General features: G+C 35.3%; 1 protein-coding gene and 1 long non-coding RNA gene across 4 annotated transcripts in view; one reads left to right on the forward strand and one right to left on the reverse strand.

Annotated features, from left to right (window-relative positions):
* LOC309665804 overlaps positions 1–25,914 on the forward strand; it is a 159,703-nt gene that overhangs the window by 69,680 nt on the left and 64,109 nt on the right. The gene's annotated exons all lie outside the window — the stretch shown is intronic.
* SEMA3D (semaphorin 3D) overlaps positions 18,595–25,914 on the reverse strand; it is a 207,468-nt gene continuing 200,148 nt past the window's right edge. For all 3 annotated transcript variants that reach the window (XM_082472481.1, XM_082472480.1, XM_082472479.1), the window contains one exon: positions 18,595–22,960. In XM_082472481.1, the coding sequence (XP_082328607.1) occupies positions 22,535–22,960 (426 nt within the window). In that variant the 3' untranslated portion in view covers positions 18,595–22,534. The remainder of the gene's footprint in view (positions 22,961–25,914) is intronic.

Here is a 25,914-nt window from a genome sequence, read left to right on the forward strand (position 1 = left end):
TCAGGAAGATCTCATCTGGAGACCTTTAACTTAATTACATACAAAAGATTACTTTTCCAGATAAAGTCACATTCACAGTTTTCAGGGATGAAAACATGGAAATATCTTTTTGAGGGCCACCATTCAACCCACTACAGTCATTTTAATGACAAAGAATGTCTGAAAAACTGTGACAGCCAAGAAGAGCCTAAGCAGACATGATGACTAAATGTAATATGGTATCCTGAATGGGATCCTGGAATAGACAAAGGACACTAGGCAATAACTAAGGAAATCTGAATAAAGAACGACTTTAGTTAATAATAATATATCAATATTGGTTTATCCATTGTAACAGATGAACCATACTGATGCAAGATGTTAATAATAGTGGAAATTGGCTGTGGGGCGTATGGGAGCTAAACTGTTCTAAAGCTCAAAGTCTACTTTAAAACAACTCTGTTTAATCCTTTATAACAGTTCTGTCAGATAGAAATATAATGCAAACCACATATGTGATTTTAAGTTTTCTAGAAGTCACATTTCAAAAAGTAAAAAGAAATAGGTGAAATTAATATTAATACATTTCACTTTATGTAGCCTGATATATCCAAAATAATATCATTTCAATAAGTAATTGATATAAAAATTATTAGCAACATATATCACAGTCTTTTCTTGGTAGTGTGTTATGTGTAATTCTAGAAATGGCACAGATCCTGACAGAACTACAATCCAGTAACAACACTGCAAGTAATCAAAGAGTGAAACGTCATCCTAACAAAACAAAGTTGTGTCTAACGAAAAAAAAAAAAAGTTTACGTTGCTTCAGCTTTTAAGTTCAAATTAATTAGATTACATAAAATTCAAAATTCAGTTTCTCAGGCATGGTAGCCACATTTCAAGTGCTCAGCCTCACTGAACTGCATAGCCCCAAATGTTTTCCTTGTTGCTGGTTTCCATTATCTACCCTATAACCAACTACCCTCTCCCCCCAAATTAGTACCTTAAAATAACAATAGTTTATTATATCTCATAATGCTTTGAGTTGACCTTGTAATCGTTTTCTGGTCTTGCTTTATGTCTCTCATGCTGATGGTGTTAGAGAATCAATGGGGCTGGAACTTCCAGAATGACCTTATCACAAGTCTGGCTCCTTGGCTAGGAGAGCTGGAAGGCTGGGCTGAGCTGGGCCTCTCTCTCCTGCCCTGTAGCCTCAGGGCCTCTCCCTTGACACATGCCCTCTCCTTGTGGTCTCTCCAGCTGGGTGGTCAGACTTAATCCATCTGTGGTTCAGAGCTCCCCAAAGCTCAAAAGTAGAAACTTCCAGGACTTCTTAAGGATTAGATCTAAGACTCGGCACAGTGTCACTTCTGTGCTGTTTAAATATTGTTGTTTAAAGATTGCTATTGTTTAAAGTGAGTCATGGAGCCAGCGGATCCAAGATGGAAGGGAAATACACAAGGGCATAAATACAAAGAGACATGGAGATTAGTGTTCTTGAGTGTTGGTTCAGTTTTCAACAAGTATTTATTTCACGAGGATTGTCACTGTTAATTCTCATAATTGTGTACTGTTACTTCAAAGTAACAGAGATACAAAAGTTAAGAAACATGCTGAAGCAGGGATGCCTCAGTAAGTGGGGAACCTGGGATTCAAACCCAGGCAGTTCTGATTCCTGAGCCCCTGTCCTTTTTGTTAATTTTTTCCATGTTAAATTTGTTGATGTAAACAACTTCTAAGGACAAAAATTAAAAGAAGGAAACAGTCCTACTAAGCAATATTTTAAATCCCTGATGTTATGCTTGTTATGCTTAAAGAAGTTCTCATTTATTGAAACTTACAGTAAGCATTAATTACATTTGCTGTGAAAAGATCTGACACTTTCTCTTTCTCTCTCCTCTATCTCATACTTTCTCTCATTCTCTCTTTTTATGGATAAATGTGATGGTCGTGTGGAAATTTCTGCCAGCTTTATACAACCTTTTCACTTAAAAGTTTCAGTAAAATGCATTTTTATCTAATCACCCAGGGCTCTTTCTGCTGACCTTAACTGTTTCTTATCCTTTGTAATCACTGAAGACTCATCAGTGACATTAGTAGTTCCATGTAATATAATATGTTTGCATTCCATATTTTTCTTAGGCAAAGAAATCAACTCTGACAAAGTAATGACCTCAACATAATTGTCGTTAACAAAAAGGTTACAGTGTTCTCACCAGAATAATAGAGCCAGGAATCATTCTCTTTTGTGATTCTACATCTTACTTTGCTCTGAGCTCTTTAAACATAACAAATAATCATGCCTTATTAAGCACCTGCTCAATGAAGTTGGGAAATCAGACTATGGCGACATTAAGTCCTGACCTTTGACTTCTTCTGTCAGATGTCAGAATGATTATTTCTACTGGATCTTGGTTTGACATTAGGGAGCAATTGGCTAATCCTCAGATTCTCCAAACATGCTCTCTGGTCTCTTGCTAATGCTCATCTTGTTCTGAGTCTTAGATTTATTATGATTTATTCACCATGTGGGGTAACAGTATCTTCTTTTATCTTAAAGGGAACAGCATCTATATGGTTTTAAGCCCTAGTTCTCAAGGGAACTCGGGGGAAAAGTTTAAAAGATTAGAAATGGGCTTTTACCTCTTCCCTTTGTCTTCTTTCCTAATATAGAATTTGGACAAGTGGATAAGGGAAGAGACGTGTAAGAGGAAAACACTCTGGGTCTAATTAGTTGGCACATCTCCCATGAGGGGTGAATATTAGCGTAACATCATACCCAGAAAAAGAACTATGGATTTGATAGCTTTTCCAAACAATGGGCCTAACATATTTGTTTTGAAATGTAATCACCGGCCTTTAGTATTTTAAAAGCATAGTTGGAGTTTGGCATTGCTGTTAAATTACAAATATGATGAAGTCCAGAATTGTGAACAGTGTCAGCCCAGATTATATACAGAATGAAGTGTGAGAAAAAGTATGGGAAAAGTTTTGGTAGACTAGGTAGGAGAGAGGAGCCTTGGGGAAAAGAGATGTACTCAAGCAGAAAATTTAAGAAAAGTGAAACACCTTAATTTATCATCTATTATGTGTCAAACACTGTGCTGGGCATATCATAAATGAATAGGAAAACTGAACAATAGCAGTAGCACCCCATGAAAAGGAGCTAGAACAGAAAGGAGAGAGCAGCATTGAAATAATGAATTTATATCTAGCATTTGCTAAAAACATCCGAACATAACTCTTATTTCAGAAAATCCCTAAATAGGGCACAGTAGAGCTCTACATCCAACTATAAAAATTTAAGTGGAGACAAACAGCCCTTCTCCTACTTCAAGGCAATTTACTAAGCTTTATCAATCCAAATGTGCTTACAATTCACTCACTCCCTTTTTGCTGAAGTTATCCACAGTGTTTCTCTTCTTTGCTGCCATGAGCTGATGCTGGTTTGCCAGTAACAATTTTAGAAATTTTGTGGGTTGTTGATCCATGTGTCTTAATACAGTCCTTTTAAGTATTCAAAGTGAAGGCTGCTAAATAAAGAGTCCAGGTTCAGTACCTAACAAGAGTCCTTAAGAGGAGGGAGAAAAAGATAAAAGACAAGAGTTGTGTGGTAGTAGGGGAGACAATAAAATTAGAAGGACATTGCAAAAGATACAGTAATGTAGAGAAATGTAGGAAGCTTGCAGAGTCCTCAGCGCTTTGTTCAGATGTCCTCCAGAACTAAGCACACCTTGGTAAATACTGGTTGACTGGGTAAGTGAATTGTTCAAGGCCAATGCTTCCACATCTCTTTCATGTCGCAGCAGGCTTAGAAAATGTATGGTAAATAGGGGTAAACAGGAGTGTTTCCTTGCAGCTGAAGAGGATTGACTTCCAGGGTTCCTGCCTACTCCAGGTCTTATGGGATGCCCCGAGGATGAGCAATGGAGTCTCTGAGCACCTGCGTGTGTTGTGGTCCAGTGCATGAGAAGCACTAACCTAGACTATGAAATATACTTGAAATATACTTTTCTTCAGGTCTCTTATCAGCATACTCTAACCTTTGTGTGTATTCTAGACAGATGGTGCTTTTGGGGGGTAAAAATGCTTCCTTTCCTTTAGGTGGATTCAGCTTCATAAAACCTACTGCTCGGCACAAGTTACACGGGCTGGATTCAACCCCTGCTCACTCATCCACTGTGTGTTTTATATCATTACGTCCACTCAGCATGCTACTGTCCTCTTTCACTCAGCTAATTCTATGCAATCTCTAATCTAGTGGTCACTGACCACCTTATACTTTTAAATTTATCAGTTCTGCTTCTTGCCTTCGTGAAATCTTCCTTTCGCTCAAATTTCTCTTAACCTATCTGCTCAAGTTTCACATTTCTATATTCTCTTGAATCTACTTGAAAAGGAGAAGAAAACAGAAATCTAAAATTTTCTCTCCCCATTATCTTTTGTGTTGTCGTTTTTGTTTTGATTTGTTTTTTGCCAAACTAATTTGTACTGAATCACAGCCTCTGATGATTCAAGCTGAGGTCGAGGCCCACCAGCCATGACTTCCAAAAGCACACTTGTTGGTTTATGTGCCTTGCTGTCAACATGTGGGTTTTCTGGAGAAGTTTTTGGGGGGTGTTTATTGAAGTATTTGGGTTTGGACTATGTGATTCCACAAAGGGATGGAGAAAATGAAGGTCCATTTTGGATTGAGTGCTGTCAGGAAGCAGGGGCAGTTCAGTGACTGGTTGTCTCAGTTATTTTTATCTGGGAAGAGAAAGGATTAAAGTCAAGCTAAAGTTGTCATTGATAAAGAAGCAGTTGTCCCTTGTGGTAATCAGCAGAAGGGCTGTTATTTTTGTAGTTGTAGAGTATCTTTGTCTCTGTCTTGTTTCGGGCATAATCACAGTGTGGACTCATCTGTTTTGTCCACCATCATCACCAGATGGCCAGGTTTGGTATTGCTTATACAGACATACCTGGGAGAGATATTTCAGGTTCCTTTCCAGACCACTGCAACAAAGTGAATACCGCAATAAAATGAGTCACATGCCTTTTTTAATTTCCCAGTGAATATAAAAGCTGTTTGCACAATACTGTAGTCTATGAAGTGTGCAATAACATTATGTCTTAAAAAACAATGTATGTACCTTAATTAAAAAATACTTTATTGCTAACCATCATCCGAGCCTTTAGCAAGTCACACTAGTAATGTCAAAGATCACTGATCACAGATCACCATAACAAATACAATAACATTGAAAAAGTCTGAAATGTGGTGAAGATTACCAAAATGTGACACAGAGACACAAAGTGAGCAAATGTTGTTAGAAACGTGGCACCAGTAGACTTGCTTCATTGTCACAAAACTTCAATTTGTAAAAAATGCAATATCTGCTAAATGCAATAAAGTGAAGCATGATAAAATGAGGTATGCCAGTATTCTGCAAGCATTTTTTATGTTCAGTTGGAAACATTAGGCCTAGCTACTAGCTCTGGACTGCCAGACCTCCAACTTTTTCAATGCAGAATCTTTTTATTCACATAGTTATTGTTCTTTATTTGCTTGCACCCTCCCTTTAAATCTTTTCTACTTAGACTAAGGATTCACAATCAAGCTGGAAGATGGGAAAATCCTGTCAGATACTGATATGGGTCTCTTCCTGAAATCTTCAGGTCTATAAAAAGAGAGAAGGAAAACAGAGCTACTGTGAATTTACTTTGTAGTATCAAAGCTCTCAGCTGGAGAATAAAGACAGAGTCAAGAGTCAGAGAAGTCACAGCATGAAGTTTCACTCCTGTGAAGGCGTCCTGTGGCATAAATGAGCCTTGTAGGTGTCTGCACTCCGCCTGGCTTGGCCACACAAGTCAAGGATATTCCCCAAGTATCTTATTTTTGGATTGATGATCCTACACACTTTAACTTGTCTCTGTCGTTTCCATTTTGTGTGTGGGATATTAGTGGGGTTTCGTCAGAATTACGTCCAAGATGCGGTAATATAGGGAAAATCCCAAGTGTTTTTTCCATGCTCTCCCTTAAACTTATGCCATCTGTCTAGATATAACAAACCTTCTGAAATTTCTGGGAGGTCTTCAGTAATAGATTTCTTTAGTTTTCTGTACTGATGTAGCTTTTCCTTATTTTTATATTCTGTTGGTAATTTCCATGGGAGCTAGTGGGAAGAGAGAAGAGTAATTGCTTTGTGAGGTAGTCATTTCGCTCTCCTATCTGGAGAAATGTATGTGATTTCTAAAGACTGAAAGCGAAAAGGTATGTTTTCCATGAATAATTTTTTTTTACCTGCAAATGGTTGTAGTTGCTGCAAAATTTCATCACCCAGACTTCTCAGGCAAAATGTCCCTTTCCACATGAGAGAGAAACCAATTGTAGTAAATAGACTTAAGGCTGCTCTCAGTTCCCTTAGGGAAGCCTCAGGTGTCCTTCTGCCATGTAGCCCAGCATTTCAGACATACACATAGCTAAGAGATGACCATTTAGCCGACTGACAAACCTGATGACCTGTTCTTAAGGAAGAATTTTATCAATAGAAATTAATCTAATGTTATACTTCAAACTGCCTCCCTCCTCTCACCCAGAAAATTCTAATCACTGATCCTTGATCCCAGTGGATGCGTAGTACAGGAATGTAGGCATTTTGGTAATGTGCTCAGAAAAACATGGTTTACAAGTAAAATAGGGAGTCTGCAATTTCTGCATCCATCAGTGCCTGATAAAAGCAATATACCTTAAAATCATTTTTATTTCTGTCATTGCTCACGGATTTGGATACCATTGATAAAGATAGATTTCTTTTTAACTGGCGTGTTATTTAAATGCTTTCAGAAATATAATCATGGACTTTGAAAACTGAGAAAAACTTTGGAAGTCATCTGGCTTATAAATTGGTCTAAAAATAGCATAAAAAATGTGTTCCATTTTCAACTAACCTCGTTAAACACATGTCCCCGTGAAAGTTAAATTGCAGCCTTTATTTAGAGTCTCATTTATAAATATACACTGTGAATTTTCAAGACAGGATATAAAATACAGTATTTCCCAAACTTATGTGATCAATCACCCTCTTTCAGTTTCATACCAGTTAATATTTTCTGGAAGAATATTTCAAAAAGCACCGTTTGGAAAGCTCACATTTATCCAAGCTTTCTCATTTTTATGAAAGAAACCTGGCAGAGTTCATCTATTAGTGTCAATTCCCAGAATAGCACCCAGGACCATGATTTCCAGACTCATTTCCCACTACATCACACACTTCAAAGATGTATGCATATCAACGCTGGATAATCATTGTTGAACACACTTATCTGTATACAATTATATTGTATCTTTGCTATTTTAGAATACATTAAAGAGTTGTTTCATTGTCTAATGAACTTCTAATCAAGTAAATAATCCAAAACTGCCAAAGCTGCTGTGTTTTATTCTTTGTTTGTATTTGACTCTCTTGCCAAATACATATACTTTTAGTATAAACCAAATGATACAGAGTGATAGGAATCAATATAAGTTGGATGATTTTGTTTAAATCTTTGACTACAGTCAGCAAAATATAGTCAAATAGCTCAGGTTAGCCTATAATATGTTTCTCTTCATTGCTGCAATTGCAAATTTAATCTGAATCCAATGTTTATATATCTACTGCATAGTCAGAATAAAGCATTGATTGAAGCCCCTTTTATAAATAAGCAGTTATGCTATTAATCAAGTTAAACATTTCAATAATATACAAAATATATTATTATCTTGGAGAAAAGTATTGGTGGTAAAACTATTATGGGAGCACTTAGCTCAGTAAACAAAACTAGGTGGAATTGTAACTGTTAAAGATTGAGTCAGGGGAAAAAAATAATAGAGTTTTTATGCAAAGGTCTTTTGGAACTTTCCTCTGAGGTCTTTTAAACTATGTGGTACATTGAATCATAAGTATAATTTTACCAAACTGGAGATAACTCAGAAAGTAAAATATACCAGAAAAATCTGATTATTGCCATTAGTAAGAATTATTATTTTTAAACCAAGATAAAATTTGGATTAATTTAACCATCTAGTGCAATTGCATTGTTATAGTGCTTTCACAAGGAATGCATTCATGACTATTTATTACAAAAAAAAAGAATTTTTGATTTTAGTATCACAAACACTTATTCTAGAAAAAAATTATCAAATTCTAGTGAATAGTTAGCTGTACATAAAAGAAACCTATTTACTTTTCTTGCTTGTGATTCACAAGCATGGATTTCTGGGTCCTCAAAAAACCTGATAACATTCAGTATAAAGAAACAGAAGCTTTCTTCCATCTTTCCCTATGTATGTTACTCTTTAGCATGTTTCTCCTTTTTATATTGTCAAGATCTTTCTTTCTTCAAGTTCCCACCTAAGTCCCACCTAAGTCCAACATAGGCCTTTACATATTCCTCTTCTCTGGAATCAGTCTTTGGTTATTCAGCCCTGTGAAGAACCCAACAATGAGGTCACTACACACTGATTAGAATGGCCAAAACGTGGAACACAGACACCAAATGCTGCTAAAGATGTGAAGCAGCAGGAAATCTCATTCATTGCTGGTGGGAATACAAAGTGGTGCAGACACTTTGGAAGACAGTTTGGCAATTTCTTACAAAACTAAACATACTTTTACCGTATGATCCAGCAATTACACTCCTTGGTATTCATGCAAAGGAGTTTAAAACTTAGGTCCACACAAAAACCTGCACACAGATATTTATAGCAGCTTTATTCATCATTGCTAAAATGTAGAAGCAACCAGGATGCGCTTCAGTAGGTGAATGGATAAATAAACTAGAGAATAATACATCCAGGCAGTGGAATATTATTCAACACTAAAAGAAATGAGTTATGAAGCCATGAGAAAACATGGAGGAACCTTAAATGCATATTACTAAGTGAAAGAAAACCAGTCTGAGAAGGCTAAATACCGTATGATTCCAACTATACGACATTCTGGAAACAGCAAAACTCTGACGCCAATAAAATGGTCAACGGTTGCCAGTTGTGGGGAGGAGAAAAGAATAGGCAGAACACAGAACGTTTGGGCAGTGAAAATATTCTGTATAATACAGTAATATCTATGTCATTATATATTTGCCCAAACTCATAGAATGTGCAGCACCAAGAGTAAACCCTAAGGTACACTATGGACTTTGGGTGATTATAATGTGTTGATGTATTAAATAGCTTCATCCTTGGTGGAAAATGTGCCGTTCCGGTGAGTGATGTTAATAACGGGGGAGGCTGTGCATGTGGGGGGGCAGGAGGTATATGCGAAATCTCTCTACCTTCCTTTCAATCTTACTATAAACCTAAATCTTCTCTAAAAAAATAAGAGACTTATGCAATAGAATTCAAAGACGAAATTAATTCAAGAGGAATTCACTGTTAATCATCAGCGTCAGAGTTGGTAGAGAGATCAAATAAGAAAAAAGAATAATAAGTGCATGTTGGAATTGTCACCTCCTAGATCACTGGTTATCTTAGCAAAACTCAGTGATTTGAGGATATGAGGAAAGAGAAGAAATATATGCAGTAATGGTAGCAACATCATCTTGAACCATGACTGTAAAAGAAAGGAGAGTTGAAGAGATGTAACCAGAGAGTATAGCCAAGGAAGAAGTAATGTTGAAAATAGAAAAAAATAATTGATGCAATAAATTCTTGGTGAAGACAGAAGTAGATGAGGTCAAGAGCATAAGCGGACAGGTGAGCTTCAAATTCTAAGATACAGTTTTAAGTGGCTAAGAATATGTACAGGTGTAATATAGATAAGGGGAAGTTGAAGAAATTTGCAACTGATGGAGTCTCTTTGCTTTGAGAAGTAAAAAATAAAATATATTTATTTAACAACTCCATATCACACTCAAGGAGACTGTCAACTGCACCTGGAAATGAGTAGAAACTTGACTACAGCTTAAGTTCTTCTGCAGAAAAAAAAAAAAAAAATCTGTGGTAGGGAAGTTTCTAGGGTTGTTTCAATTGGTTTTCCTAGAAAAGCTGAGTCTTAATCTAACAGTGATGAAGGGGAGAAATGAGGATCTCCGTCATCTACGTGGCTGTAGCCCCATCCTTCCTTCCTTCTTGCCTTCAACACAATCACCCCAGCCCTGTTCCCTGGATGTAAGAAATACCATCATTTAATTTACATATTGTCTTTCATCCCTGGGATCCTTCCAGCTGAGGATTATTTTTTTTTCCCCTGGAGTAGAAGGCTTTGCTCACTATAACTCCACTATAGTTCATGTAATTCTCCCTATTTTGCATCTAAAACCCCAGATTCTGATGTTTATATCACTTCCAAATCAATCTCAGAACTTGAGGGCCACCTTATGAGCCTCTTTTAGGCCTTACACTTGGCTTCTCATCCAGGTTTTATTCCCTGTTAATTTTCTACTACTATTTGTCTCACCATTTCCATCTTCCTTTTTTATCTTATCCCAATGCCCTTCTTCTGGTCACTAGCCTTCACTTCACTTCTTCTAATTCTTGTTGTATCAGAATCTCATAACATCTGTTAGATGTGGGCGTGTTGTATGTGTATATAAATGGGTGTAATGTGCAACTAAACATATACTTGATACCTACTACTCAGTACATGTCTTTATGTCTACTTAAGAAGGGCGTGTATTAAGTCAAAGAAGTATGTGGTTGAACATGTGTGACTGGCTAAACTGTGGACAAATAGCCAGGAAGGATATTGTAGAGTTTTACTTGGCTAGAAAAGACTATGGAAATCGTATGGGAGATGATTTCAGGAAGGGGAAGAGATAAGCCTCTGTTAACCTCCTAGCATACTAAGATCCTCTTAGAAAAACTGACTTTTTCACGCACTTTTTGCTTTCTATTTCCTGGCCAGATTCATTTCTTACCTCACATATCTTCAGAGCAAAAGAAGTCAGAATGATGAGCAAAGATTTCCGACACACACACACACACACACACACACACACACACACACACACACACACATCGGAAGAGCTTACATTCTGCTTCTGAAGAGATTATTGTTCTGATGAAATATGCCTAATCCCATTGCTTTAGGGATATCTCCAGTTCAAAATGAGGTCCAAGGGGGAAGTAAAGATACAGTTTAATAAACCTGTGTTGCTTCACTCTCTCTGTAATATTGGATGATTATGTAGTACATATTAATTCACAGTGTGTTCACATAATACCCTCCTTAAATTAAAAAAAAATTGACAGGGGACAATTTGAAATAAAAAATAAAATATTGGTGGAAAATCGCCAGGCCTCCACCCACCAGAATCTTACAATTTAGAATATTATTAATCACCTCTCCCTTATCTTTTATTTTTTTCTGTATTTTGTTCCTAGTCACTCAGAGTCTTAGGACAAGGTGTTCTCTCTAGCTTATTGTTTTTATAAATATCCATTACAGTAATTGACTGCAACTTTCTTTTGGAATCCACTCCACTCTTCTGTGTGCAATCATTTGGGTGTAACCAGTCCTGCACCTTGGTTAGCACAGAATATATACAAATGCTGTTCTGCAGAAAAGCACAGCTTGCTCCTACTGATAGTATTACCTGACATATGTCCCGATTACAAACTTGGCTCCCTGGAGAAAAAGCAATCTGTGCCAAAAGGAAAAATGGAATTAAGTCCTCTGAGCTTCCAGAGGAGGTTTTCTGTCTAATATGCCTCCTAAAATGGAGCCATAATTCACTTAAGTTCTACAGACACTATCACCCTACTTCTAAGCAGAAGAGCAGTAACTTTTGACCAACAGACCCTCGCAGAGGTAACAAAGAGCCTTATTTGATACTCACCCTAGAAACCACAGTTGATCTTAGCTGAAAGGGTAATGTTAAAATACAAAGTAACTAAATGTTTATAAAAAGTCTTGAATTTTGCAAGTACGAATAAATAACTATAATGCTACTAACTGAATTTATGAGCATATATTTTAACCTGTGCCTCAACTACTACCCAGTTAATTCAGTGCCATTTCCTAACTCTTTGATGGCATTTTCCAAATCTATGGGAATATATTAATTCAGAGAATGAGAAGGATGGACATCATCTCAGAAGAAAAAGAACAAATTCAGTTAATAAGAATTCTTATGTTGCAACATGGAAAATTAGTATGACTATACAATTTTTGTCACCTAAATTATCCTACATATAATTTCTTCGCTCTAATAATGTAATATAGATGTTCATAGAGCAGAGTTTAAGGGTTGGGCTTGAGTGTCATTGCTTGCTTGCTTTTATCAATTTGCAGATGTAAGGCAACACAGAATGATTCAGACCCAACCCCTTTAGCTTTAAACCCTATCTCTGCCTCTCATGTGGCCTTGGGCAAGTTAATTCACCTCTCTGTGCCTTAAATTTCCTTATCTGTAAAATCTAGATGAAAATAGTCCTAGTTCACTCGAGGTTGTGGGAAACAAATCAGTATTTCTAAAGACCTTAGAACTGGCACCAACTATGTCTATATTAGTATGTATAAAATAAATATCATTGGAACATGTATTTAATCTCTGGAATATTGAGGTTTTTTGTCAATAAATATAAATTAAAATAGTATTTACTTTATTAGATTGTTAAGAGAATTTAATGCAGATTTCATTACATAAATATTAGTTTTTATAATTATTAGCTATTAATAAATAGAAACAAAATTAAATCTCCATATAGCAGTAATGAGAATACTTATTATAGACACTTTCAATTTAGAAATGGGCCGAGAGACAACACCGTTACTGTTAACACCTTGGAATTTAGGATCAGACAGACTGGATATAAATTTTTGTTCTTCCACTTAGCAGCTTTGTAATACCTGTAATGACATCAGGTCACAATTTTATTCTCTGCCAGTCTCAGCTTCTTCTTTTGAAAAATGTGGATAATAATCCCTACGTCTAAGTGTTGTTGTGAGCATTAATTGGGACCATGTCTGTAAAGTAGCTGGCACCTAGTATGCATTCAATAATTGGTGGGTGTTAGCAACTTTTGTGTTTGTTGGGTTCCACGGTTTGAAACTCAAATCACATTTTCCCCGAGAACCTATATTTCAGATTGTGGCCAGTATCTTGGAAAAGTCTAGGCAAAAATATTTCACTCAAAGATTAACTAAAATGAAAGCAATATTCCAATGAGACCATAGCAATCTTAAGTACCCACTGAGGAAATCTGGACTATGGCTACCTTCACAGGAGGGAGCCCTCTTCTTGCAGTCACATTCATGGTGGGATGTTTTTGTCCATGAAGTGGTAGATGTTCCATGGACCAGTAGTTAAGTAACTGTCCTCTCCTGTTGGTCTGCCCAAATGCAACACTCTTTCTCTCCCCTGGTAACCTCAGCGACAGAGGTTTGAGTAGATTATAGTCCACAGTTCATCACACATTGTTATCATCGGATCATGCAAATCCTTTTTCTTTGCTTATTTGCTTGTTTATTTTATCCCCATATCTAGGCTAGTCCATTATATTTGCAGGGCTGGGGCAAGAGTATAAATGGAGGCCTCAGGCCCATGACTCTCTCTGCTTCCTGAACTTCAAGGGGCCTCAAGCAGATGCATGTGAATACCCCAGGCTACACATGTGTATTCCAGCTTCCTCCACTACCGCCCCCGTCCTGGGCTTGGGGATGCCACACTGACAAAGACTCTTTCCTTGACCAAACCTTAGGCTTCTTTAAGGCCTCTTCTCAACTAATTTGATCTTGGACCTCAGTGTCCATCTTTGTTGGGCCTGCATCACCCAGTTTTAGCAAGAATCCTGTCAAGTCAGTTTAGGCAGAGACTCTCCTTACCACTGATGTTTTTGTCTTAGTATTTTCCATCCACTGACCTCAACTCTGTTTCTTAGCTATAAATCCCCACTTGTTTATGTTGACTTGGAATGGAGCCCCGTTCTTTTTTTTTTTTAATATTTATGGAGGTTGTCCTTAAGCCATATACACCAATTAATTCACTGTTACTGACTCCTTATATTTATCAAAATCTTTATTTCCTAGCAGTAATACAAGAATTGAGCACACTTTTATTTCCCTTTGGTCCCCATCATCCCTCACACCATAATATTGACATTGAGAAGCATGAATGGAACCTTATCCAATTTGCCATCTTTTCATGAGATGCAGCAAACCACTTCATATTAGTCACTCCCTTGGTGAGATAAAGTGGAAAACAAAGGAGAGTTTCTAAATGTGTTTGGTTTGGAGTTCCTACTGAGATTCCCCAGATATACATCTGCATCATATATATTTCAGACAACTCTCCATATACTCAAAAAGAATTATCATTTTTTGTTAATTAAATTTGTTCACTAGAAATGTAAAACACTGCTATATAAATGCATTTATGAGTAGCTTTAGTGAATATTAAGTGTCCAAAAGAAAGGATTGTTGTTTGTTATATAATAACAAAGAAAGCAGGTAGTTCTAAGCTTTGCCAATGGCTAGGAATGTTTGTTTTTCAGGAGCAGGACCTTGAAAAGCTGATTTCTGCTCTAGTTACATATATCATCCTGAGTTTAAGTAAAAATGGAAACTCTCATATGTCAATATTTCCCTTTTTAAAATATATGATGCGTCTTAAGTAATACATCTTAATAGTTCTAAGTCAGTGAGAGAAATTAACTTTTGCTATTTGATTGATAAAATGTGTAAATGTAACCAAAATGCCTAATTCAACTGCATTTTTGAGACAACATAAACAGGGTTGAAAATGGATAAACAGGGTTATAACTTTGGTTTACTCTCATTTAGCACTGGACTTTAAAGCTCTAGTAGAATGTTTTTCCAAGAAGATGCCATTTAAGAGTTATGTGCTCTTTAATGTAAATTGAACAGGGAAATGCTATGGCACAAATAAAATAATTTAAAATATTATTAACCAAAGAATATCTATTAGAGAAATCTATATTCTTGACTGTGCTATGAATTTAAATGTTTAAAGTTTTCTTCAAAGACCTCTTCAAAGTCCTTGTGTTTCAACAAACCATCCATTACAAATGATATGGACCTTCTTTCTACCAGTTTAAACCTTGTAGATTACGGCACTGAGACCACCTGAATCAAAGGAAAAAAAAAAACAACACCAGTTTGTAATTGTTTTGTTTAAAACAGATGAACATTCAAAATGAAAATAGACCTTCATCAATTTACCAATTTGATTTAAAAAGCAGAACATGGGGTAGGAATTTTAGAAAATGCTTCCATTTGGGGGAATTTTTTCTTACTAGTTCCCTAAGTAATGAATCATAACAGTTTCGAGGAAAACTTGTTGTTTTACAACACAGGTTTAACTGGTTTCTAGTTGCCAGAGACTGCACTAGATATTAAGAATAGAGATTTTGTCTTCCAGAAATTTAGTTTCTGGTGGAAGATATAAGAAAAATTCATAAATTTTTAAGTTGTTTGGTACCTTAGAGACATCTCATTGAGGTGCAGAGAAATGAATGATAACCCACATCAGGAGACACACTAATTTAGGCTAAAATGACCACCCAACTTGCTTGTATTCACTGCATCCCCTACTACGTTACTGCTGTCATTTATACCAGTGACCACAAAATAATTCCAGCTTTCATTTCTCCTGCGCATCACACCCGTATATCAAACTGTCTACCAGACTCTCCTCAAATCATCCCAAAGAAACTATGATCTTCCCACCCTAACCTCCTTTTTCCCCACTATAATTCCTGTTTTTTTTTTTTTTAAACTGTCATCCATCCAGTTACAAAACATAGAAATTAAGGGGTCATTTTTTTACTTTATGTTTATTTCTCAAATGCAAATTTGATGAAAATCTCATTATATCATGTCTCTGCTTAAAAATACCAAAATGTCTCCCCCTGTCTGCAGGATTAAATCTCTATCTAGTCTGAATCATAAAGTTCCTAACAATCAGACCCTTGCCTTCTTGGCCAGCTTTCTATGATTTCCACACCTGAGTAAGATATGGTTATTCTCACACTTAACTTTGCCTGTGGGTACTGAAACCTAAGACTACTTCCAAATGTCTATAAAGACTAACTGTAACAACACAAATTACCACAGGAGATTTTAAGGTTTTATTTGTTTTTCAATAGTAAAAATGACCTGTAGGAAAGGGCTGCAATTATAACACAATTCGATAATTGGAGATAATTACCTGATAGTAATTTATTTCAATATATTAAAAGCTTAGAGGGATATGGCCCATTAAACAACCCCTTTCCTGACTCTAAATGATAACTTCCTATCTGGTTAGTTGGTTTCATTTTCTTCTTATCCAAGTTTATGTACTTTAAATTAATACTCTCTGAATATGCCCCCTTCTACTCATACAATGTGTATTTAAATGTACTAGCCCCTCATTAACAGGACCCAATAAAATTGAGAATTTGCAAAATGCAAAAATGTTGGGCTAAATTTTGACCCATCTCTACACATGAGCAAAACATCCACAGTAAATGAAAAATGTGAATTATATTTATATAAAATCTTTCCAATAGAAAATAATGATTCATGGGATCATTTAAAGACATTTTGCAAGATATAAATATTTCTCTTCCCTCTTCAGCTTACCTAAAGAGCATAAGTTGGCTTATCAATTTGATATGTAAGCCAGAAAGAAGAAACTCTCTATTTGAAATATCAATCTTGAACACTGTTCAATCCAAGAAAGGTCAACTCAGCTATTTGGAGCCCTTTGGCATGTTAAGCACATAGTTCCATATCCTAGATGCCTTAGGCATTTCCATACCAATAAGGCGTTGCTTTGAAAAATAGGCATCATTCCAGGGTCCCTGAGGCCAAACAAGGTCCTAGCTGTCACGTTTTTAAAATAATCAGGGTGTCCAAGAAAGTCCATAATGTAAGAGTCAGGGGAACTGGAAGGTTGCATCTGTTATGATGGCTGCATATCTAATATTTCTATATGTTATTCTTTTCTCTCTTTCCCTCTCTTTTTCTTTCTCTTTTTAGATTTTACTGCTAACTTGTTCTTTTATTGAAATTTAGAGCTTTCATCTGCTTTTTTATTATGAAATATTTTAAGCACACAGAATTATGTTGAGAGTAATATATTTAAATTATAATCCAATGCCCAACTTTGTGAAATATTAACACTTAAATATACTAGTTCCTACAAATATATGTAATATAAATATAATACTGAGTTTAGATTAAAAAAAAAAATTATTGAAACAGTCATAGCTCCCTGTGTCCTCATTCTCTTATTTCTTAGAGAAAAACATATTCTGAATATGGTGCTTAACTTTTCCAGAAATTTTTTTATATGTTTACTGCTTACATATGAATGTATGTATCCATAAGCAGTATCGTTTGCTTCTTTCAACTTGATATACCTAGTATAATTCCTTTTGCTTTCCTGTACTCCTTGGTTCTATTCCTTTAACATTGTTTCTGAGATTTTTCTATGTTGATACATGTAGCTCTTGTTTTTTCCCATTTAAACTTCTGTATCCATTTAGTGACTATACTTCAATTTATCCGTTCTCCTTTTGTAGAACATATAGATTGTTCTCTTTTTTCTAGTATAATTAATCTTACAATAAATGTTTTTTAAAATGTCTATTACTGCACACGTGAAGAGGGTTCTCAAGGGTATATACTTAATTGCGAAAAGCTGGTTCTTGGAGTATGTGCATTTTATACTTCATTGGATATTGCCAAATCCCTCTCCAAGATGTGTTTGTACCAGTATATACACAAATGAAAAGTATATGAGCTTCTGAAACAAACAATAAAGTTATTCGCAGCTTCATCTTCCTAGGCAAGAGTTTCCTGGACTAGCAAATCATGTTAAAGCAGATAAGTTGTGTGGTTATAGATGCTTTTGATTCTCAAATGCTAAAATTTGTTTCTTTTGTCTTGAGAATCACTCACGTGTCTTTCTATATTCAAACAGATACAACTGGAATTTTTTCAATTATTAATCTTCTGTTGTATTTTATTTATAGTAACAGCTTGGACATGATCCACCTAAGAGTGCCCTATATACATTTTTTTCTTTTAAAAATGTTATGTATATACACTACTATAAATTCTCATGTTCGAAGCTTGTCAGAGCACTCAGAAAACTTGACATTTCTCTATACAACATCCCTACAGTTTATTTCACTACCAGGTTGGAGGGGATATCATAATATCTATTTGTAAACATAAAATATCCTTTATGTGTGTACCAAATTAACAAGAAATATAATTTTCTCTAAAAGAAATTCAAGAAAGGTCTTTATAAAGCAAAAACAAAAACCTCAGCTTATGCCTTTAAAAAATTATGCTCATACAGTACTAAACATATAGACGAGTATTTTTAAATTTCACTTATAGAATGGTAATTGGAAATCTTAAAAGTAGTTACTTGGAGTAGTAATATTAATTCAGTCTACCAAAGTCTAAATTTAAATCACAGTAAAGCTTAACTGTAATACTTGTATTAACTGGGGAGAGAAACTTATTCTTTTCTTTCATAAGGGAAATTACTGCATACTTACAGTGCAAACTATATCTACTAAAAATTGTCAGGGAATATTTTCCTTGGTATTTGATTTAGTGCGATTCTATGTATAAAATCTGGTTACCATGTTTAGGGTTTGAAAACAAAATTGCACACAAACCAACATTCTGTTTATAACCATAGAACACTAATGTTTGTATTTTATTATAATACAACCAAAATATACATTTAACAACTTTCCATTATTTTAGATTACAAGACTACATTTCTTTTAAAATAGCAAAACTACAAATTCAAAATAGATTGCTAACCACTTACAATTATTAAGAATTAAATTACACAATTAACTGACAGATTTTTGCCCTTCACCCCCAAATCACCTATATCAAACTTACCATAAATACTTTATAGGACTAAATATTTAAATGAGAGGTATAAGTCATGTGCATGTTCCTGTCTTTGCACTGTCAATGTGTACAATGTTGGAATTTTAGATCTCATTTTTTAATCTCACATGCAAATTAAATTATTTAAATATTGTGGTCATTTACTGTGAGAAAAAAATATTTCTTTCTATAAAAACATTTCAAATATCTCTTTTTTCTAAACTATCCATTCCCAATAAGGCTAATGAGTTCCAACATGTTGTCCAAGACAAATTCTAAAGGGAAGCTATTTCAGTTTTGATTTCCACTTTCATTTATGATATATATGAAATATCATATTTAAATTTAAAATATCAGTGTTTAATTAATGCTCTTGTTCAATTTAGTATTTCGTAGACATGTGGATGCTACCAAACTGTCCTTGAAAATTTAATTTTCAATGTAATGTGGAAAAACAGGCACCGACAACTGTAAACTTATTTTTTAGTTGAGTCTACACAATTCAGCAGAAACAAAAATTAATAGCATATAAAGAACCGAAACATAGACCAAAGGAGAAATTCAAGAGTAAGACCATTTTGCAGGCAGCATGTTGTAAATAAGCGTTATTTAGTCAACGGATGGATGAGGTATTGTGTGAATTATAATTTTTTCACTACTGTTGTGGCTTTTGCAAATTTCTAAATTTCTCTGTGGCAGTTTTCCATTTCTTAAATAATTTGGTTGGTTTTCAAAAATGTTTATTCAATAATGTGAATGTACTGTTTTGAGCTCTTTGGGGAAGAAACAGTTTATATATAAATTAATTATTTAGACTATCTATTTCTAAACAAACTCTTAAAATTCCCAATACATTGAATGTAAATGAATGCAGACAGTCAGGATTCCATTTAGCAGCATAAATAGCTGGAATGAAATGCAGATGAGAATATGCAAGTCAGAGCCATATGTATTCAAAACAGGGGAAAAAATATAAAACCAAGAATAAACATAGACATTTTAAGACCTCTCCACAAAGAGCTGATTTCTTAGCAAATGTATTTGAAACTATTAACTATAATTTCATTTTTCATTATTTCAAAGAAAATTTGGTAAAAACTTTCAGTGGTGAGGAAGTATATATTGTATCTCATCTCTAGATTTAATATATTCACACTGTTCTTCTAAGCGTTCTAGGCAATTAAAAGATTCAAAAATTAAACATAGTAGCTTAGATGTCTTCTGTCTTTATAAATACACATAAATCTTTGCCCATATGGTTTATTTATTATATGACTTTTTATTTTACTAACAATATTTCAAATATATTTTAATTATCATAAATTAATAGTTTTAGATCCAAAGCAGCCAGAATATTAGCTGTAAATTAAAATGTCCCCCCCAATTTTTTCTGAATAACTAAGATTAGAAAGAATTAATTAAAAAATGGCTTGGACATTCATATTTTGATGAAAACCAAATTTATTTTCACAAGTCAATCCTAACATTTGAGCTTCATGGAATTTTCCCAAAGCCATCCATAATTTGATCATTACTGTCTGATATACAAATATTTGGAAATCTTTTAAAAAACATGCTCCTACTTATATGCTTTGAGCTTACTATGAGTTCCTGGAACATTTTGAGCCAGCAAATCAAGTTACAAACACTCTTGTTAGCAGTCTGATCTTGCTACAACTATTCTTATGAATTACTTTTTAATAGAGTGATTTGTTCTGGTTCACTTAAAAAAAAAATAAAACTATCTTCCTTAAGTTTTCCTTACAGTAAAACATCTACAAATATTTGAGTATCATATCAAAAGGCGACTTAACCTCATAGATCAGTGTGACTACTTTGAGTAGGTAAGCAATGCAAATACAATGAATGTAAGATAGAACGTTTTGAGCATAAAGCCAGTCACAGACATGATACTGAACTCTGTAATAAGTTGCCCTATAATCACAGGGTTCTCACAGGCTTTTATTTTCAAGACACATAGAATGCATGAGAAACGAGCTATGTCTGCTATTTAGTTTTCTGAAAAGCTGCCTTCCATGTGAGGAAGTGACTAATTTTTCATTTCACACTAAAAACGGCGTGAAAAGGCAAAACAGAAGAAGGCTGAGGGTTTTGTGTTATACGAAGGAAAGGTGAGTCCTTCTTAAACAGGCAGGAAACATACCATACATATTCAGAGGAAAGAACAAATTGGAAACATTTGAAAGTGCTAACAAAATGTGAAAAAATGTTTATGTTAATGTTGTGAGTTTGTTTTCTTTACATGCAGTAGGCTTATTTATTATTAAATTACTAAAACAATGCTACTTGAATTACAGCATATAATCTCAGAAATGCAAAAAGATTGTGTGAAGAAAAGATGTCAAAGAGTTAATTTAACCCTTTCCGTTGTCAAAATTTTTGCATTTGTTCTGTTATTCAACAAATATATAGTATTCCCGCTCCCCACCGCTGTTGTCTACCTAATTCTCTCTATATATGTATATATTGCTTTTTCCTATTCACTCAAATAAAATCTAATAATCCAATATTTGGGAGAGCATAAAGGCAGTAAATAGAAATAATTTATAGAGCATGATGCATTTCTAGAAAAAAGAGAGGAAGTACATACTGAAATCCCATTGGTTGTAAATAAATTTGTATTCATTTTTCCCATGATTCTTTAGAAAATTTACTTTTCCTCAGACTTTTGCTAGCAGTTTGTTATAATCTAGAGTTTTTTTTTTAACAGATGGATTACAAATTGGCAGCTACTTATATTCCAGTGAGTAAAGCTACAGTACATTTCACGCACTGTATTTGTGATTGTTCTTCCTTTTTATGGGGATGTGAGTTTTCCCCAAAGCCAGAATTTATGGCTGTCTTTCTTTCTTTCTCTTAACAAATCCCAGCTGCGTGCTTTCCCATTAGGATGCAGTATACATCATGATGTTTCCCTTATTTTATTAAAATGCTTTCCCATATCCTATTAAAATATTTATTAAGCATTCTGTCCCTGTAAAGCTCAGCATATATTCTAAAGACACATAACTGAGCACCAACTTCTCTCTGTGAACCTGTTATCCTGACAAGTCATAAGGAATCCTGGGAGGAACATTTATGCCCTTCAGTAAATCAACGCTCCAGGACACTAAATGTAACCCCTGGAGTCTGAAAGGAGTAATGCACCTCGCCAGATTCCTAAACCATATGCACCAAGAGTGAATGGCTCACTGGGAAAGTTCCTGTTGATAATGTGAGCTGTATCTTATGTCTTCCCTCCAATCCTACCACCAGGTAGCCAGTTCTAGAGTGGAATGATGTTATCTGTTCATAAGAACATATAGCACAACTGCATGGTAAACTCCATGCTTAAAGACCATGCAAGGGAAATAAAGCACCTTATTACAATGTCAAATTTGACGCTTTCTTAGCTCAGTTATTTACGTAACATAACAAATTCAAAAACTCAGAGTGTAAAACATTTACAAATGTAAAGCCCCTCTTTTGAGATAATTCTGATACTTTGCAGGTATAAGTTTAGTTCTTGGAAAATTGGTTCAGATGAATGGTTTGCCCTTACTAATGCCATATCCACCAGATACAGTCTTATTCAGATTACTGTTCTTGTGCTTTAGCAAAACTCCATGGAAAGCTCTTATGAGTTAATATAAGGATGAATAAAAGAGAAGACAGTATTTTTGCAGGTGAAGAATTTTTTCTTTAAATTAAATAGAAAACTATGTAGCCACAGCTCTAGGAAGCTCTTCTAGGTCTCTGTGATGTCTTCGATTTCGTTTCTTCTTCATTTCCTGCATGTGCTTCCACTTTGGGCCGCCCTTGTTTCGCTGTCTCCGCTTCTCCCTGTGCCACATCTGTTCGCAGTACTGGTCGAGGCTGAAGTTTGGGCTGCTAAGGATTTGGATATAGTCTTTGTATCTCAACCGTGACTCAGCCAACAGATCCTTGACCCGCCCCTCTTCGTGCTCTGCCCTCTGGGTATTTTCCATCTGTTCATTCTCAATGACATTCAAAGTCAGCTTCACTATGGTGTGGATAAAAGTGTGCTCCTGTGCTTTGCAGTAATACATCCCAGAGTCCTTCTTCTGCAGACTTCGAATCAGTAGCCCGTATTCTGTTTTGATGATCCTTTCATCGGGTTTCAACTGCAGAATTGGAAAAATGTAGGCAATAAATGAGAAACAGAGAGGGCTATGAGCAAATGCAAAGAGGCTACATAGTTTTACTTAGATGAACCTAAGAGATACAATCCCTGTCTCTCTGTCATTAAGCATAGTATTGTCAGCCATAGTCGAAGAGAGTGACTAAACTCTCTTTCAACTAAAGTAACAGCCCCCAAAGATGTATGGTTGCATCTTATTACATCTAACTGAGCCTTTGGAATATAGTTAGTTTTTCTCCCAGTCTACAGATAGGAATAAAAAGCTGTGAAAATTAATGAAGTAAACCTGGAAACTGTCAATTGACCATCTTTACAAAGATTTCAGACACTAATTGGTGTACTAAGAACACCAATTTGTTTCTGAATTGCAGAGCTAGAATGTGACTCTGACAGTCATTGTGTAGAAAAAGAGCTTTAGTGCACACTACTACCTGTAATGTAGAAGACAGCAATTATTCCAAAAGGAATTTAATGTTTGCTAGATATTGCCAAATAAATGATCTGAGTAGCTTATGGAAACTGTAAGTGGTGACTTGTTAAAAGTCAAGTGGAAAGGCATGGAAGATAGAAGCCTTTTGGATGTTAGAGCTGTACTGAATAGGACCATAGAGTCAGAAGTTTAGCAACATTTAAAGCTGAATTTCTCTTTTTACTATGGATTGAATTTTGATACTTTATGTCTATATGATACTTTAGACTATGTCATTTGTGGAGATATTTGCCATACCTCAGTATACTATAACATGGTAATGTGATTTCAAGTGTGAGAAAGCTCAATGAACAAAAAGAACCTCCACTGAAATGTGACGCTCTTTGCCCTTTGAAGCAATAGTACTGAAAGACAATTCAAACATTTAAGCTTGCCTGGCCTCCAATCTGGTGTGAATAGAGAACCTATCTTCAATAAACTACAGGCATGTTTACCGACACAAGAGCCCTGTTTAATGTGGAGTATTGTTGAGCGGCTCAGCATTAAGTAGAACAACAACAAAGAAGTCTGGAAGATTTCCCAGTTTACACATCTGCCCCTGTATTGTAGACTTAGAGTTGATGGAAATCAAGGAAGCATAAAGACGGCTAAATTAAATTTATTCACAGTGGGTGGACTATACTTTGCATCTTTATGTGAAAAATATGTAGGAAAAATCCCTCCAATTCTGGAAATATGAGAAAAGGCAAAGAAACATCTCTGGCTACCAGCCCAGTTAACTAACAAATATATGGCCAACCACCTTCTATGCCAGAGAAGTGCAGCTGGCGGGGTACCACACAAGGCCAAAGGCAGGTCACAGCTCAGATCCCTGGTTAATGAGGCTGAAATGTCTCCAGCCCTGCCTTTGCTCTACAATGAATCCACACCATCAGGGGTCTGTTTGTTTCCCTTACTTTGCCCATTTGGTGAATTGGTGTGTAGTAGTTTTTTTTTTTTTTTTCTAATGGATTTATCTAAAGGCCCAGATATTTTTAAATGCTACTGTAATACAAACTAATGTTGAAGTAACTTACATTCTCAGAAACTATAGGAATCTGCTGCCAAAAATAAAAGGGAATTTGAATTGGTAGAGCTCTAAAGGATCAGTCTTAAAAAATAATATCAATCTCAAATTTAACACATACTATATATCTTCCTTTAAATAATTTTATTGTAGGAATTATTGTTTTTTCATTTAAATATATCTTAGAACATGAAATTGAAACTCTGACTCCACAGCCTAGGTTCTGGTCCCTATCTGCTCTGCTTCCTATGACTACTCATTTATCTTCCCCGATTGGTGTCCCATTTATCAAGTTGGTGACACAGCATACGGTGTATGTGGGGTGTTAAAAGTAAAGCTCTTTGAAGGTTAAGTGTGAAGTATTATTAGCAACATCATAGACTACTGCCTTATTGCTGGAGAGGTGATGTTCTGAAGCCTTTACTTCTGTAATTCTTTAATGGAAAATGGCCTGTGGTTACTAGCATGACGACCAAAGTGCGTGACTTCAGTTCCAGTTCATCTCTGTATATTCTTTCCCAGCTGGTATTCTTGCTAATGTTTAAACTGCATTTAATGTGGCTTTCAGAGACTGTCACAGCTCTGAGTCACTATTTTTTGTTGTTCTTTTTAAGCTTCTGACAGGAAGGAATGATGACTTTGTGATTTCACACATATTATGCAACACTTCATCATTATTTTTGCTATTCTCTTTTTGTGTCCCATTTACGTTATTTTACTCTGAAGTCTGGCCCCCTTCCCTCCTTTCCAGCCTACTTCTGTCCCTACAGGACTCAGGGTTTCATAAACACCTGACATTTCATTACTCCATCGTGGTCCTTCACCTTTCCTTTCTTTGATGGAATGCTTACTTTTTCTTTTGGTTTTTGACCTACAGATAAAAAGTTTGCTTTAATGAATTTCTTTCTGGATTTATCTAATGTCTATTAGATCATTTAAGTGATTTTTTTCTCTTCCTAAAATTTCAAAAATATGCCTTTCATGACATGGTATCTCTAATAAAACACATTTTGAACTGATGTATTTTCATAGGATTTTTGCCATCTAGAGATAGAAATCTGTGACCCAGAAATTAAGTGGTTGATTAACATTTGCCTACTTTACATTCCCATTCTCTGTAGTGCTTTCATTCCATGCTGGAATAGGATGCATTATGCAGACTGCATCTCGACAGTGAAATGTCAGCAGAGTCAATTTAGAAAATTCAGCTCCTCTACAAAGAGATAATGTAATCTCTGGCCAGTGATTTAAACTCATGGAATTTTCTTCACTTTAGAAGTGATAAGTAAAAACTGCTCAGCCTTACATATCAAAACCATGCTTGAACCGCGGTCAACTATCCATTTGCTTAATGTGAACAAGGATAATATATTTGGCATTATTCAATGTAGATCTTCAGTGAAGGGCAATTCATTTAAAATGAAAAGAGAAACATGGTAAG

This window comes from Balaenoptera physalus (genome assembly GCF_965194825.1).
Source record: "Balaenoptera physalus genome assembly, chromosome: 8".
NCBI classification, from domain to species: Eukaryota; Metazoa; Chordata; class Mammalia; order Artiodactyla; family Balaenopteridae; genus Balaenoptera; species Balaenoptera physalus.